At 40.8% G+C, this 18,120-nt stretch overlaps 1 protein-coding gene across 28 annotated transcripts in view; it reads right to left on the reverse strand.

Annotated features, from left to right (window-relative positions):
* The window catches only part of LOC116039897 (adhesion G protein-coupled receptor L3), a 219,730-nt gene that overhangs the window by 71,313 nt on the left and 130,297 nt on the right, over positions 1–18,120 (reverse strand). For 15 of the 28 annotated variants that reach the window (XM_035993765.1, XM_035993761.1, XM_035993763.1 and 12 more), the window contains one exon: positions 13,468–14,277. In XM_035993765.1, the coding sequence (XP_035849658.1) occupies positions 13,468–14,277 (810 nt within the window). The remainder of the gene's footprint in view (positions 1–13,467; positions 14,278–18,120) is intronic. The other 13 variants (XM_035993764.1, XM_035993772.1, XM_035993762.1 and 10 more) reach the window with 1 other exon arrangement.

Raw genomic sequence — 18,120 nt, forward strand, 5'->3', positions numbered from 1 at the left:
AGGACGGCTGATACAGGATGATTCTGAAAGATTTTTGCTGAGGGTCTTTGTTGCTTATGGTTCCCAAAATGCACAGGAACATGTGATGCAGTAACCATAGTTTTATAGGAAGACATACTAATAAATAAGACACCAGATTATATATATCTTTTGTACATATAATTTAAAATAAACTAAACAATTTGTACTTGTGTTTTGATATTAGGTTGTGTTTTTGATTTTGATATTTGATCGATTCCCTGTTCATGGTGATTTTGTTTGTGTACTGCTGTATGTATGTATGTATGTATGTATGTATGTATGTATGTATGTATCAACCTACCTATCTACCTACCTACCTACCTACATATCTATCCATCAGGCTTTAAAGTTTTTTATTCACAAATATCAGTGTAATCCAGTAGCTGAATAGGTTTAAAGTGAGATTATGTACCATTTGAAAGATAAATTGGCATTCATACAAATGAAACACACTATTCATACATAATAAAGTGCACTATTGCTCAGTTCAGTAAACTCAGGGGTTTGGTGCTATTATACAGCTTTTCTGACCAATAGCTTATGGTGGCAAATCATATCGCATAGCTTTTAACTGTTATTTCGGAGTTAGATTGTTGACTTTATGACTCCTCTTGTACACTACCCTATATCTAAACATGTTTTAACACAAAGAAGTAAGCACACCATACCCTACCAGGAGACATAGGCCTATTTGCTGCTTCTGGACCCATTCCACAACGCAAGCGTTGTCACGAGTAAACTACAGAACATTGGCTCACTGAAATGCCCTTTATTTTCCAAGATTATTATAAATCTGGTGCTTTTATGCAACCTGACTCTTGCTAACAGAATGGGACCACAAGCTACAAACATATTCCTGGTGTAGTAAGGTGTGTTTATTTCTTGTCTTACATTTGTGATAAAAAACATTTAAATGTTTACAGACCAAGTACAGCTTTAGTGCTAAGCCCCTGAGTGCACTGCGATGAGCAACGATGCTTTTCATTGCTTGTGAACTTCTCATTTGTAAGATAAATAATGTGCTGTTTCTTCTTTTAAATGTTATACACTCTTTCTTTAAAGTTTCTAATAAGTAATACGTTTATGATTATGATTATACCAAGACAAATATCCAGCTATCATTGTATCTCCATTTCAAAGATAATGAGATAATTTCAGTTTACCAATCCTTTGTAAATAATACTAATGCAAGTTATCATAGCACCTTCTTTAATGCTGGGTAATATGACAGTACAGAGAAATATGGCTTGAGGAAATTGCCATCACAGCATGAGGTTAATCAAAGTCACCAGGAACCATGTCTAGAATGTAATTCCATACTTTCACATGATCCTGTTGAGCCCACTGCTGAATTATTTTTCAACACGCAGCATGTTAAATATGCCCGCAAAGACACACACAAGAGACAGAGAGCAGGAGTGGAAACAAAGAAAGTGTCCTTGAGCAAACTTGTATATCTTTTCCAAGAGATGAGCACAAAAAAAGAAAAGCCAGTAGCAGACAGCAGCCACAGTCTGCAGGCATTATCGCCTTGGAGACAACACAAGGGCATTTTGTTTTGCTTTGCCAGCTTTCCCATTCTCTCCAAAGGGATGAAGAGAGGGGAAAAAACCTCAAGAGCACCAACGAGGTGAACGAGGTGAACAAGACTTTGCTATGCTCCGAGTGACTCGTGAGTAAACGAATAGGCAGATTTCAACGTCTGAAGCATTTTTCTGAGCTTTACAAAACAAAACTGTTGACTACAAAGAAGACATGGAAATGTGACTAAGATGGGGGTACTCTTCTCTTACTCTTATGTACTTCTTATTCCCATGTCTACATAACAAGTACTACCTATTTGCAGTATTTTTAATTAGAATTGAGTCCTCGGATGTGTTAAAGGAGAACTCTGGCCAATTTTACGTTAATCTTGATCGCTATAAATATGATAGATAGAAAAAAAAACGATAGAAAAAAAAAAAGACCAGAATTGGTCCTAGCAAACTGGAGTTGCTGCAGCTAATGCCCAGAGCTCCCAGTTAGCTAAATGGGGCATATTCTAAAGAGTGCCTTTGTGCCTTTGTACAACAAGATGCGTTTTTAAACATCCTGCCGATAGCTAGCTCGCCCTGCTAGCTGCCGTCTGGGATGAGTGTGTTCAGCCAGGCTTCGGTGATAATCATCACGCAGCAGTTCCGTGTGTATTTGTAGCTCATCCATTTTGTGTGTGATCGATTGGTGAGTAGGAGTCTTGGCAGTGGTGATCTGTGTGGTAGTTCCCTTTGCCGGGCTAGCAGGCCCGACCAGCATCCTTGCTTCTGCTTTCTCCCCGCCTTCGTCGCCTGCCATGGCCGACAACAATCTACCGAGTGGTCTGGTGGATGTCCTCCAGAGGATAGGTCATGCCTTCGCAGCGAAAAATTGTAGTTTATTACTATTATTATTTAGCCTTCTCTAACGCTATTACTGTACAAGGCACAGACATAATTTGGCCCGTTTCCATGTAGTTACATAGTCACTGATATGGTCATAACCACTACAGTGCTCAATTACCTATTTTTGAGGGGGAAATAAAATACAATTTTTCGCCGCGAAGGCATGACCTGTCCTCTGGGCGCTCGGCAGATTGTTGTCAGCCGCGGCAGGCGACGAAGGTGGGGAGAAAGCAGAAGCAAGGATGCCGGTCGGGCCTGCTAGCACGGCTAAGGGAACTACCACACAGATCACTACCAAGACTCCTACTCACCAACTCCAGATTGATCGCACACAAAATGGATGAGCTACAAATACACATGGACAGGGGCGCCGCCAGGAACTTTGGGCCCCATGACAAAAAATCTAATTGGGCCCCCTCTGCGCAGCTGTTGTCACCACATCTCTAGGACCTAACTGTCCTATCAAAAGCTTTACATAACTCTAATTAAAGGATTGCAACTGTCTTGCTTCTTGTAGTTCAGTACTAGTACTAGCACAATATTTACTGCTGGTGATTTGTCCATGCATACAAGTCTAGTATGCAGTTCACTATTATGATTATTAACTATTAAAAATGTGCTGAAGGCCATCTTTTACAGTCTCAATGTATTTTTATTGTAAAATTTGACAAAATGGAAAATTCTCTTAACAAAATTATTATTATTATTATTATTATAAATATTTATTATAATTATTAATGAAAGACAGAGAAATCCCCACAGACTCCCTGCAATGATGCCAACAGGCATGTCATTGAACACAATGTAGCTCACCTTCTGGCACAGTTAGGGGGAGACTGGGGTGCTGCTGACTCATCTGTTGTTAAGTCTGCTAAAAGGGGGCAGGGACAATGATTTAATATGAATATCTTGCCAAACTTTTCCCTGCACTGATTAAATGATGATTAAATGTAGGCTAACACTAGTCTGTAGCTAGCTAGCTAGCTTATTTCACTATGGACATTAAGCCAACAGGTTAATACCACTCACAGACCTTTCTTGGTGAAAAACTGGGTTACAGTTTGACACCATTTCCTTTGTCTTTCCTCTCTCTCTTTTCTCTCTTTCCTTTTTTGAAAACCAGATTTTGATTTAACGTTACTTGGTAACATCATGGTCACTGTAGCTAGTTCTTCTGGCGCATCTACTGACTGCAACTAAACACCGTCACTGAGTGAGGACCAAACCATTTCATGCAGATACAGGGGGGTGGTCGGTCAATATTGATGTTTACGTTTTGGTCAATGGGGATATTTAACTTTTACTGCCAAAAACAAGTAAAAACAAAGAGAACATTAATTTTATTATTATATTTGAAATATATATACTGAATGATGATGGTTTAATAATTTTATATTAGTTTTTACCTATTTGTTGGGGCCCCTGTCAGTCATGGGTCCTTGAAATTGTCCTAACTTTTCCCCCCTATATGGCGCCCCTACACACGGAACTGCTGTGTGATGATTATCACCGAAGCCTGGCTGAACACACTCATCCCAGACGGCAGCTAGCAGCTATCAGGGCGAGCTAGCTACCGGCAGGATGTCTGAGTTGAAAACGCATCTTGTTGTCACGTAAGGGCCCTGTTTATGTTGCACAGACATTTTAATTGCATTTTGTGTCTGTTAAGAGGCACAAAGGCACTCTTTAGAATATGCCCCCATAACTGCTGTTTAGCTAACTGGGAGCTCTGGGCATTAGCTGCAGCAACTCCAGTTTGCTAGGACCGATTCTGGTCGGTTTTGTTTTCTATCGACAGTACTCGCATATTTATAGCGTTCAAGATTAACGTAAAAAATGGCCGGAGTTCTCCTTTAAGGTATTGCACAATGATTAACAAGTTTAAGAATATAATTCAGTAAAATAGCCTCGAACCTCAAAGTAATTTATCTTTTGTATATTTAAGATTCAATGCATTTTTGAAGGCATACTAAAGTTGATTAAAATGTAATAATACTAACAGCCAGCTATTAGATATTCATGATTGTTAAGCTAAGGGCTTAAGAATGTTCCTACACCTAAACAGGCAACCTTTTGTGGGTCCGTCTGTGGGCACTCCAGCTTCCTCTCATTGATGCACCAATTCCACTCATCATTTATGCTCCGCTTTTATTGCACACAATCCCCTTCACCAAATGCATGACGTCTGTTTCCACCACACACCAAGCTCTGTGCTTCATTTCAAAGCATTCATTTCTAACTAATTAGCCTCTCTTTTTGTATCCCAGGACTCATGGCTTTCACAATTAGATAAGCCCGCTCTACTTCTCTTCGGGCAAAAAACCCGCTATGTTACTATGAAATGAATCCGGTTCATATGACTTGCCATTTATGCACTGAGAGCGGACTCGTCAGCTTTGAGAAAATTCTGCAGACTCAAGATCAAAAGAGGTGCAAAGGGCTTTCGGGGGTAAAAATTAAACTAGCATCAGACGGTAAAGTGACTCTTCCAAACTCATGCTGAACCCAATTACCTCCTAATTTTAGTATATGGACCTTTATGCATTGTTACATCTTCAGTAGGCACTTTCACAGACTGTAGAAAATACTGGACAGTCTTAGTGCGATGTTAGAGTGAAGCATATTTGAAGTCTAACATTAAAATATGTGTCCCAATGTGACCCTAACCTTACAGGACAAAAGCAGAGAGAACTGGAGAAAAAAATATTTGAGGCTTTAACATTTAATTCTCAGCCATCAGCTTATTGAGCATTATTTTGACGTCATAACGTTACATTTCGTCTATGACGAGAAACATCCATACACAAAAAGAAGTAACATCTATTTGAAGCAATCTCACAAAATCAGTTCCTGCTTCATAATGGCATAATTCACTAAGCTCCCAAGCTTATCAATTCCCTAATGTTTATGTCATATGATCCTACCAAAATGCTACACATGTCCTTGTGTGCTGAGGAAAATAGTTGGCAAATAAAATGATAAAAGTCCTGTCATTTCATGGAGCCTTTTGTGGCAGGCCTACAAATCCATCAGAGAGTTCAACTGGGATGCTGGGGAGGTGGGTGGGGGAGGACAGTGGGGGTGGTGTGCGGTAAATTATGCAGCCAGACATCCGGTAATGCTTCGATATCATCTGACATGATGAGAACCGTAATGGATGGGAGCTATGCATTGTTTGGCAATTCATTTCTCATTCCGAAGCTCTCTTCTCGGGACTTGAGAGGGCATCTATGGAGGTCACAGAGGGCTGGGAGAAGCGTATGCCCAGGGCTGATATATATGCACACATGGACACAGGCCCAGAGAGACACTCTCAGTGTCTGAGTTAAATGACGGAGGAGACGTGAGCAAAGCATGCTTGCATATGCACTACAGTGAGCTACTGTATGGTGAGTTCACTAAACATATGTGCAGTAAATACATGCAAAGGCAAAAAAGCAACAAGTGCTGTTTGGTTGTCTAGTGTGCCTGCATACTAGCTTATCTGCATTTGCAAAAATTGATTTAGCTAATTAGATTTTTATGATTTTAGTCTATAGATTGTCAAATCTATGTTTATCTATCTAGGGGCGGCTGTGGCTCAGTGGTAGAGCGGTCGCCTGCCAAGACACTATAATGACATAAATGTGGGTGAATGTTTATCTGATGAGCAGGTGGCACCTGACTAGAAAAGCGCTATATAAAAGCAGTCCATTTACATCATTCAAATAGTCTCAAAACCTTAAATCAAAGCACATTATGCATAATATAGTACATATAGTACTGTGATGATTTGTATTAAAAACTCAGTCCACAGAAATTTATATTTAGGAACATATGAACAGATGAATGTTGGATTACTATTTTTTTTCTTAAAGCCAAAACTTCTTCACTCAGGCTACTGACAAAGCCAAACATCGTCAAACGTACCAGGGAAAGCAAAAGGAGCAAAGAGTAGTGTGAACACATAAGCAGAGGGGATTTCAGACTCACTTAGAGGAAAGGCACTCTCCAAGATCTTACCATTTGCCACAAAAAAACTCAAGTAAGGCTTTTCAAAAGACTGTCAACCAAAAGTAGCATGGGCCAAATGGATAGGGCAAAGCTGTGCAGAGGAACTATGACACTGGTGATAAAGCAGGTTAAAGATGCTACGGAGGCCTCCAATCAGATTTACATGGCTGATTAGCCAAACTATATTGGCCTGTTCAATTTATTGTGGCAAATGTTTGGCACCCTAGAGAAAACCGGTACACACACATCAGGAGTAGAGTGGAGAAAGAACAGTGGAAGAGAACAAAGCTGATCGGCTATGTGAGGATAGCTGGGGTGAAACACCTTGTGTGTTTAAATCAAAAAGTGAAAACAAACTGTGAGGAAGCACAAAAGGTATATTTTTTTGGCTCTACAAACACTAAGTCGAATTGGTCGTTTTGGTCTTAGGCGACTAAGATTTCTTTAGTTGATGAGTCATTTTTTAATACTTTTTAATGCTGAATAAATACACATCCAAGAAAATTATGAGCACATCTCTGGTAAACAACATTTAAAATGGTGCTTGTGCAAAATTGTTCGTGGAGAAACTCAGTTTTACAGATCTGTCGAATAAATCAACTAATCGATTAGTCAACAATATCTTATGAGTGTTAGTTGACTAAGAATTTCTTAAGTAGAGGACATCCCTAACACACACACTAGGGGTTGGAATCACAGAGTACCTCACGATGTGATACACGGCTTACGATAACAAGAATATCACGATACAGCAATTCTGCGATAATCTATGTATTGCTACACAATCCTAAAATGATACATCACAATATCGGTCTAACTATGAATACAAAATGCCTGTGAAAAGGTTAAGTGCAGATTTTTTTCTCTTTATACACTGCAAGTCCAAACTGTTAGAAAACAGCACAATTCTGCAGCACAAGTTTTTCAGTCTGTAAATTAAGATGAAGAAACTATAGAGCATCTATTGGTCCAGACTTTGGAGTTAAACGGGGCTGGGGCATCTGTTATTTTCCACAAACCGTCTGCTATCCTATTGAAAACCTCTTCCTCTTCAGCTATTTAACTTATGTTCAAGTTTCCCTCATTCATGTGTTGAGCGCCACCTCGAGTGGGGGAGCCATGAAGTAGCGATACCGGGAAGCAGGGAAATACCGGGAGCAGGGAAATCTATTTAGAGCACCTTATTTTATTAATTAAAATATCGATTTTTGGCGCCAGCGTATCAATTATCGTATCAAAGAAGGATATTGATATATTGCTGTATCAATATTTTGTCCCGCCCCTAACACACACACAGGACAAAGTTCTTTGATTTTTTTACTATAAGTATGTTTTTTTTCCCATTTCTGTACATGTCAGAAGAGATGGATAGGGTGTTGGCCTTAATTGAGGAATTGCCTGCCACCCCTCTTACTAGACAGGTGATCTGTGTATGCTTCCTGGATCAAGGTAGGGCCGCCAAGGCCCATGATGGATGGCCAGTCAGGAGGGACACCAGACAAAATCACGTGATATATAATGGGGTATCACACAGAACAAACGGAGTTGACACATACTGAACCACTTGAAACATGAGCTCCCCCACTCAAATTCAAAATTCACATCGGAAATAAAACAGAAGCATACTAAGATCAGCACAACACGCATTCACTGATATGGTAACAATGATTAGATTTTACAATATATTACACTTTATTCTTACATGAGGGAAAATGGCTTTGAAAGATTCAAAGAGGCTCTGAAGCACCAACAAAGCATTCCTTGTTTCCATGCTTAGAAAACGAACACTGCATTACTAACAATTGTAATTGTTAGTAATTGTGTTTTAACATTAAAGGGTTTGCAAGAAGATAGTGCATTTGTGCATGTGTTTTTGTGTTAGAAAAAAATCATCCTAAACTATAATCCCAAACCTTGCACTTTCCCTCGAAGAAATATGCCCTCTGCAGGAGGTGCAGCAGGCATGTGATAAGTGCGTAGCCTGCAAAAAGGCATGTAGCCTGCATTTCTAAGCCTCAACATCAAAAAGGGCTTCATGCAGCATGCAAAACACCGTTGTTTGGTGGAATAGTACCATTAAGATTTATTGGAATTTCTAAGCAAGATATTTCTGAAAGCTTTGTGATCAAGAACGAGAAGGTTCTGTGACGACATACGACAACGGCAGGGTGTATCTACAGTATATCATAACATGTCAAAATGTATCAATCAAGAAGCAGCATGACAGGTACTGGAAGGCTTGTGCATAATCAATGGAACCCAAAGGACAACAGTTTGTGCCTTTAAGAGCACACTGAGTCACACTTAGATTATCTCCACTAGACAGTGCCAGCCTGCATTTACCGCTTAGACTGTCTTAATCAATTTAGCATGTGTCAGGCACTTCCAAATAGAGCAAAGACTGGCCTGAGCGTCCAAAATATCAGCTGTTTCGGCATGAAGGTTGGGGGACCAAGTCTGCAGGCTCCCTGCAGGCTAGCAGGGCTGGCACCATGCCCTGGCCAGATGGCAACATGTGGCAAAATTACAGGACTGCCAGACGGTGAATGTATCAATGACACCAACTGTGCCACATCTTATGCACCAATCATGAGCCAACAAAAGAATCACTCAGACGTTGTCTCACTGAAATGTGAGATGATGGGAACATCTCACAGATACTAAATAATGAGCAGGCTAATAGAAAACACACTAGAATTTGAATATGTTCATTTGAATGAAAGGAATCACTGAAAATCTGAAATATTGTACGTAAACAGCACTGGACAGGATTGTAAAGTCCGTAAGATGTCTATAGCGAACAATAATGTGGGATTGAACCTAAAAAAACTGCATCTAAGTTAACACAAATATGATGTAGTATAAGCAGCATGGGTTTTGTTAGTGCTGCAGCAGCAGTTGAGTGAGACTGAGGGTAATTTTTTTTCATGTGACTGCCCTCGTCTTTGCAGTCCTGTGGAGTCAGTGCAGCCAGTGCCTCATGCTCACTGTGGCAGACAGCTCAGGAGGTTATTCTGGTAAAGGTGAGGCCAAGAGTAATGTCTCCAGGCAAGTGAAAAGAAACAATACTGCATGTAGCTAGTCCAATTCACCCCAAGCACAAGATTCTTATTTGGATTCGTTACTATTAATACTATCATTTTGGAGTAAACTGGCAATCAGCACTGAGCAATACAATCTTAATCTGAGAGGGCAACACAAAGGCTACGAAACAGAGCATGTACAGCAGCATTATAATGCAGAACATAATAGTCCATATGCTTTGGTTGAGTCTGAAGGAGTGTTGACCCGTTACACTGAACAGAAATAAGCGCTTAAGAGAATGGATGGATGGTTTATTGAGCAGTGACATGCTTTCAGTAAAAAGTTGGTGACGTTGTGGTTTTGATGGAACGGTAGCATTTTTTCAAGGTTGATTGCCTGGTCAGTGGCAGTTATACTACTTGCTATCTTGACACTGATTCTTGCAAATTTTCCATTCAGAAGTGTTTGCAAGCCTCTGCGTACAAACCCCTACAATTTGTCCTTAGTGGAGGGGATGATTGAGCGGAAACACAGAGGGATGGGAGAGGTGAGAACACTCTAAATAGTGGATCTGGAGAACTTGGTCATGAATAGTCGTGAGACAATGATTTGCCACAACATTCAGAAGACTGGCAACCTCTGGAGAGGCCATTGTGGCCTTCGCAAATGAGCTTGCAAAATTATCTTTTACTTACAGGACATTGAATTTTTTTGTCTACTGACTATTCAAGTATTGTATGTGCTGTATCTTTGTCGTATGTTTTTAAAAGAAGACTGTAGAGCAATTTCCCAGTTGTTGTTGAATATTCCGCATTGCATGCGATCATGTAAAGTGGATTAATGCTAAGAAAGAGCTTCTGTATCTGCCTGCTAAGAGCAGTCAGTGCAGGAGATTTTTTATCACCAGTTCAGTGAATTTAATTACCAATGGAGTTGTCATGGAAGCACTCTTGGGCATAGATCATCTGTCCTTGAAAACAGCCTGTTTGGGCAAAAATATTGCAGCCTGTTGAAGAGACTTCAGCAACTGCACAGTAAATTAGCACAGGAGTATTGTGGGGAGTATTCTAAATGCAGGAAAAATAGGTTTCTTTCCATGAATTACATTTTAATGTATTCATATAGGGTTTGTTTTTGGATGAGGTAAAGAACTTTCATCTACTTTCTACCAAAAGGCTGAGGTGAAACTAAAATATCCTTTCCTGAAAGAGATAAAAATGCATCAAAATCATAACCAATTAGAGACAATAGGATATTTAGAAGTCCAGATACTGCTTTTAATGCAATTCCAGATATCATTACCCTGTCCCTCCCTGCCTACCGCCCTGTAGCAGGTGCTGGGCCCTGGCCCATGTGGTTGGCATACGGTAGCGAGCCCAAGCTGTGGACTGGCCAGTTCTCTCTTGCTCTCTTGCCCACATACCATAATCTACTGGTATTCCAGGTCATACATGCTCATGGAGGTGGAAATGAACTTTCTAGGAGTGTCAACAGGCATGATGATCACTGACACTGGATCAAATTTCATTTCTCTTGTTTGCAGAAAAAGGTAAGTACTACATCGGCTTTAGACTCTATATAGTGTGCTGGCCTTAAGCATTTATGTTTCCTTTTTGAATTTAATAACTTTGCTTGTGTTTTTTCAGCTTTTATTCTTGGTAAAGACATTTGCAACAAATGGTTTCAAAATCCTCATCCTCCACACATCTGTGGCTCTTTCACAGCAGCGATCGTTGCTGCAAGTTTCTGTCACCGCTATTTCCATCGTTCCTCTATCACATTTAGCTATTTGATCTATGTGCATTCTCCCTGCAGTTCAAACATTATGATTCAGCAGCAAATACAGACTAATTTGTGTGTGGTGAAGTGGTGTACAGAGTAATGCAGCTTTTGCAGATTTTGTGGTATCTATCCTACAATCTCACAATTAGGCTTCTTGTGAGACAATTGTGTGGAAAATGTGCACAGCTAAAAGCACTTGCTATGACCAGAATAAGTCTGCATCCTGTTTTTCTGTATTTGGTCTGGGAGTTAATCAAATTAAATGGTTTACAGTCCATACAATCACTCTTTCATTTCTTATCAGTTTGTTTATCTGACATTTATATTTGTTCTTTGACTCCATCCATTCACTTAATGCAACTTTTTACTATCTATATTCATGCAGCAGCCTCTTTGGAGGGCAGCCTATTCTGCACATAAGCAGCCAAACACACAACTCAACATCTCACTGGGAAGTGTAGTACTGAGAATTTAGCATTTGCATATGAGTGTGTGTGTGTGTGTGAGTACATGCAAGTGCATGTGATTATTGTGTATCACTGTTAGTGATGGATAATCATTTAATACAGAAAGCACATAACAACACCATTTCACTCTCCTTAACTACAACAAATGATATTATGGTTTAGCTAGCCGTGTATCATTAAAACCAAACACTGTAAGAATGGTCACAGAATGAATGAATATATTATTGGATGTGTTGATGCAGGCTTCAGAGTATAAAAAAAGAATAGGGGTAGAGTAGCAGCCAGCGAAGTAAAATAATGAAACTGGCAAGCAGCAGGTAGAGAAAGCTCCAGAGGAGAAAGCCGAGGTAGGTTGTTCACAGTCAAATAAGTTGTGACATTTTTGACTAGAGCTGTTGATGATATAGTGCAAAGAATTACCATGGTGAGCCAAAACAGGTTCTTTTTTACTGTTTCATGCTTCTCAACAAGCACCAATTTATAAAAAGAACAATGGAGTGGAGAAATCAGACTTTTCAAAAGAGTTTTTGTAAGTGTAATGTGAGCAGTCGCTTGTTCCTTTGCAAAGGTAACAGCTAGAGTCAGTCAAAGATTTAGCTTGTGGCTGAAACACAAAATGTGAAACACTTACAGTGTTAAACACCCAATGTGTCATAGACTTCAATTATTTAGTTAGCATTATTTTTGTGAATGACAAATATTTCTCATCACCATCAAGGTGTTATCATGTAACATCTATCTGGATGTTTAACTTTATTTCACTTCCATTTTGGCAGTTGACTAAAAATACAGAAGTAACACATTGAGCAGCATTCCATATAGCCAATTATCACCAGCCCACACTGTCTTGAGGTGCTACATTATATAAGATACATGCATACATGTATATATATTTTATCATGTTGTTTTACTTGACCAAAATATTTAAATAAATGACTTAAAGAGTAAAAGCTTGCCAAGCCAATCTGTTCTTTGCATCCCACAATACAAAAGTGTGGAGCGGAACAAACATGATGATAATAATTTTGATATTCTTAGAGCCTTTGGGGCTAAAAATGTAGTTTATTCTTGGTTATTTAGTTATTATAGGCTAAAGTATTTATTCTTTTGGGAGTGTCAGCCAAACTTTATAGCAATCTACCTGTAGATTATCTTCATAATCCTATGGGTCCATTGGGATTTTTAAGGGACTGTTAGTGGTGCCAGCAAAAAGCTTATGGAGTGTCCAGATTCAGCCCCTGGGAACTGGAGATTGCATAGTAAACTGGTAATTTGCCAGTTATATTTTGATAGTATTTGTTGTGGTCAAGTGGGAAGATAGTTGATGTTGAGGAAAGGTCAGTAAATCACCAAATGTATTAGGAAATCAGTCATTCAAATCCTTTTAAACTTTCCTGACGATGTTTCTTTTTAGAATACCTTTCTCTGAACTAAATATTAGGATGGCTAGATGGACCAATGTCTTTATCCTATTTCTGAAAAGACAGCGATCTGAATGTGAGCCCTCTTCCAAAATTCATGGATAAAAACCAAATGTATGTGATTTTCCATTGTCATCTATCTAGTTTATAGTGAAGAAAACAGCAGCAATCACATTGTCTTAAACCTTAAAAGTTTTACTTTAACTTAAACTTTAACTTAAAGTTTGATGTTCTGTTGTCATAACTGAAATGCTGAATTGCACTGAGACAAGTACTGAAACCGAAAACAAGTAACATGTATGAATATTATGAGAACGAAACAAAGAAATAAGTTGGTCTTACCGAGTCTGTTGTCCAACGCTCCAAAGTCTAGAGAGTACTTCACAACATGGTAATTGTTCCAAACGTACAGCAGGTTGTCCCTGGGATTGTAATCCACTGCAGCGATGTACTGATAGGAGTTGGGGAAAGCGATGTCCAGAAAGCCATCTTTACTTAGCTCTGTATTGTAGATGTAGTCAATCTTGTTTCCTGTTGCCTCATTGTCATCGTCTTCATACACTGACTTTACTACATACAGGATTCCACAGATCATGAAGGCGTTGGATGCTGAGCGCTTGTCATAAGCTGTGTCCCAGGTCCCCTCAACACGTAACGTGTAGGGATTGAGCTGGCTGATGACAATCCGCCCATTGTTCTGCTCAGTGGCATAAATCACCCAAAGGCCATTTTCGTCAACAGCCAAGTCAATGTCTGACTTCCCTCCCCAGCGGTATGGAGATGTGTCATGGTAGTTGGCGTTGGCAATGATGGCCTCGCCGCTTTTGATACGAGTCCGCAGGTCAAACTTGACAATGTTGCGTGTGCGCTCCTTGTTGAAGAAGAGTGCCCCGTCATAGACCACAAAGCCTGTTCCGTCAACACGATGTGGGAGCTTGTAAGTTGTTGTCGGTCTTCCGGCGATGAAGTCTTCTTTGGAGGAATATTCAGTCAATGTGTCGGTGCGGTAGGGTGTCCAGGGCATGTAGTAAATCTTATCGGAGGCCTGGAGAGGATCTTTGCACCAGGCTCCTGACTGGTGGTCCGATTCAAAGAGGTGCTCGCTCTGGTACACCCTGCGTAGAAGCCCTGGGCACAGGAATACTGAGGAGCCAAAATAGGGGAAAGACAAGTACAGAGTTACATTGGCAGGTATTATACCTCAATGAATTAAACAGCAACTGGATGTTACTACACTGAAGTCGAAATCTGCAGCTTAATCTTCTTCACTGTGAAGACCAAGATATTAAGTCACACCATCTTCATCAGTGTTGGGATGATCAGAGATTAAATGCAGAAAAGATTACTGACTGTCAGACAAAGAATGCAATTAGTCATGTAATATGTTGGATTACTCAGAGTTTTGGAATGTACCATGCATGGAAATTAAAATTAAACAGGAAATTTAAAAACTCAACCACCATGGTTTGGTTTCAATTACTTAAAGGGATACTTCACCGATTTAGCATTAAGCTTTGTATCAGCAGAAACACGGTAGTATTTTTGAATGATCGTGCTTCCCTCCCTCATGTCCCCCTGAGAGTAGAGATCTCTGTATTGTGGGTCTGAAAAAATTTATACCGATGATGCAAAAATCGTCGTTTTACGTCATCGGTATACATTTTTCCAGAGGCAATGGACTACAGCCAGTACTTCCGCATAGCCCATAGGGGGTTGGGCTGTCGGCTTTTTCCATAAATTGCCGAGGTAAAAACGAGTGTCAGCCATCTTGAATCATCGCTTAGCTTCTCAGCAGAAACAGATTTATTCATCCCGAAGGAAATTTTAGAACAACAATTATGTGCATTCAAACTACCGCACACATGTACCACCGGGATACATTGCTAGCTGGTAAGGGGACATCCTCAGCAGTGTGCGGAAAGCGGGACGAGGGTAGGAGTTGGAGCTAGGTGGAAAGCTAACGCTGCCGGCCACCTGTGCCAGGCTTCGCCTGCTACGGAGACCAGCACCTCAGCCTGCGGTGCCGCTAGCCGGAATACTTGACAGGCTTCTCCTGCTACGGAGACCAGCACATCAGCCTGCGGTGTTGCTCGATGCCGCTAGCCGGTAGGGGGAAATCCTCAGCAGTGTGCGGAAAGCAGGACGAGGGTAGGAGTTGGAGCTAGGTGGAAAGCTAACGCTAGCCAGCCACCTGTGCCAGGCTTCGCCTGCTACGGAGACCAGCAACTCAGCCTGCGGTGCCGCTAGCCGGAATACTTGACAGGCTTCGCCTGCTACGGAGACCAGCACATCAGTCTGCGGTGTTGCTCGATGCTGCTAACCGGTAAGGGGGTATCCTCAGCGGTGAAACGCGGAGGATGTCCCTAGCTCATACTCCTAGCTCATACACAGGAGTATGAGCTAGGTGGAAAGCTAACGCTAGCCGGCCACCTGTCCCATCAATCCTGCTTGCAAGTGTCTCTTTGGACAACAAACTGGACTACATCCAACTTCAACGAAACTCCCAACGCGAGTTGCTGCTGTGTTTTTGTTGTTGTGGAAACATGGCTGAACAACAGTGCTGCTCTGTCACCGGGTAAGACTAGCTAGTGGAGGTGGGCTTTTTTAACACGGACTGTTGCAGAAATGGGGTGCTTGTATCCAACCAACTGCTAACCGCTGGTGGAGTTTGTGACTGTTAGATGAGACCATTCTACATTCTACGCAAATTTACGGCTGTGTTTATACTCTGTTTACAGCCTACCAAGCGCTAATGCTAGTATGTGCTAGCTGAACTTTACGGAGCATATAATGTGTTTCGTATGTCCTTTTTATATAATGTCGTTTTTATATATTTGAATTGTGTAACCACTTTAGCCACGGTGAAACGTTGTTTCGTGTATATGGTTGAAATGACAATAAAACACAGTTGAATTGAGTTGACCGTCTCACTGTCTGTCTGTAAACGGTAGGCGTGCCTTGGGGGTGGACTCAGAGCAGCGAAGCAAGTGCATTCTGGGATTTGGTGTCTTTCATCCACATGAGCCAAAAACACATTTCCTGGCTTTTCTCGGCCTAGAAGGCACCAATTTCAATTTTCTTTCCACATTTATACTACATAAGTGACCCAATTTAAAGATATATTCAGCTTTCCAGCGATGAAATATCCCTTTAATGCAGTTTACAATTTTTGTATACTGTATGATACTTCTAATTCAGTTATGGCGTTTTTCCATTGCGTGGTACCTGCTCGACTCGCCTCTACTCGCCTTTTTTGGTTTTCCATTACGAAAAAAAGTCCCTGGTACTGGCCGACAGGTACTTTTTTTAGTATCACCTCCGTCGAGGTTCCAAGCGAGCTGAGGCGATACCAAAACGTGACGTGAAAACCTGCAGACTACTGATTGGTCGGAGAGAATCGTCACTAATCACTGCGTCATCATTGCTAGCGACAGACGGGGGTGTCCCATAGACAGTATATAAGAGTGGACCAACAGATCCCGTTGCTCTGGACGGAGACCAGTGAAGGCCATTAGAAGCACTTTTTCGGTGAGCGTTGCGTGTTACTGCGCAGCCTCCAACTGAGAGAGACGATGTAAATGTGACGTGAGCAACCTGTCTGAAAGTTGTAAGTCTTCTGGTAGCTGTGCCAAGAGAAATCTCAATCATCCCCAATCTTGCAGAGACGGAGAGCGTAGGTATATGTAAGGAGATAACATAGGCACAGGCTAATTATTGCTAACTAAAATGCTAGTTAACATTAGTAATTAAACTTAAACAGCTAATCTAAGTCCAAACTGTCTGCAAGCTTCTCCTGTACTATACGGTAATTCCTCTACTATGCAACATAAGTCGCGTGGTTATGACACAATCGTTAGCCTATTTTCACAAAAACGTCTGCTACGGCGCCATAACGTGAGGTACAAGGTAATGGAGCCCTTTATACATTGTCGTGTTTCTTTAGAAATAAACAATGGACAAATAAAGTCTTTAAACGCTTCAGATGTAAAGTTATTCGCTGTCAAAGTGACGTAAAAATGAATGTCAGTCAATGGAATGCTAACGGTGGGTGAGTGCTTATTAGCATCAAAATGGCGTCATAGGAGGTTCGGGTTGTGAGGAGACGCTTGTCCTGAACAAACCCGGCATTTTTAAATAGTTTAGCCAGCTGTGTTTTTTTTTTTTGCTGTCTCCAGCTTCTTTTCAAACAAAAATGTTCTTGCCGAGAGTAAAAAACAACACACCTTCGACGTTCTGTGTGTGTGTCGTGTTAGGTCACGGCAGTTTCCTGCAGCGTCGCTATGACGACCAGCCACGCTCGCCTCAGGCATGAAGCAGTACTAAATCTGCAATGGAAAATGGAGGACGGGGCACCGAGTCGAGTCGAGCCGAGTAGAGTAGAGTAGAGTAGAGTAGAGCTGGTACTAGCAGTGGGTAAGCGCCATTAGCCTCTGAGCCTGAAGGCAATTAGTTTACAGTATCACTGAAGAGACATACTTGTAGGGAGGGGTGAATAGATTAAGTGAGGGTTATCTCTTCTGACTTAATGTAGAGCGGAAACAAGTCAGAAGATGCGGATAAAACCTACCACAGACTGACTCACCCACACTTACACACACGTTACCATTTTAGTTTCTTTCCCTTTACAAAGGGGCTTCTCGGGACCTATCTACTAAATTATATATAATTACATCGGGAAAAAAGGTTTCATTCTTTTCTTACATTAAAACACCCTGGTGGCAATCCTAATAAATAGTATTAAACAGACAAATGAAAGAAAAAGTTAAAAGATTCTGATAAATAGCCACGCTGTAATTATTGTCTGAGGCCGCAAGAAAACAAAAGACAAAAATACAGTAATTACATCATCTATATAATGATTGCCTGTCTATTATTTTACCCTTGTGACATTTTTAGTCTGTGGCATGATTTACAACACCACACACACAGTAAACTAATTATATGTGAACTGGGATGTACTCAAATCTGATAAAGCCTGGCCAAGGCAATACAGCT

Source organism: Sander lucioperca, chromosome 17, assembly GCF_008315115.2.
Source record: "Sander lucioperca isolate FBNREF2018 chromosome 17, SLUC_FBN_1.2, whole genome shotgun sequence".
In the NCBI taxonomy this organism is placed as follows: Eukaryota; Metazoa; Chordata; class Actinopteri; order Perciformes; family Percidae; genus Sander; species Sander lucioperca.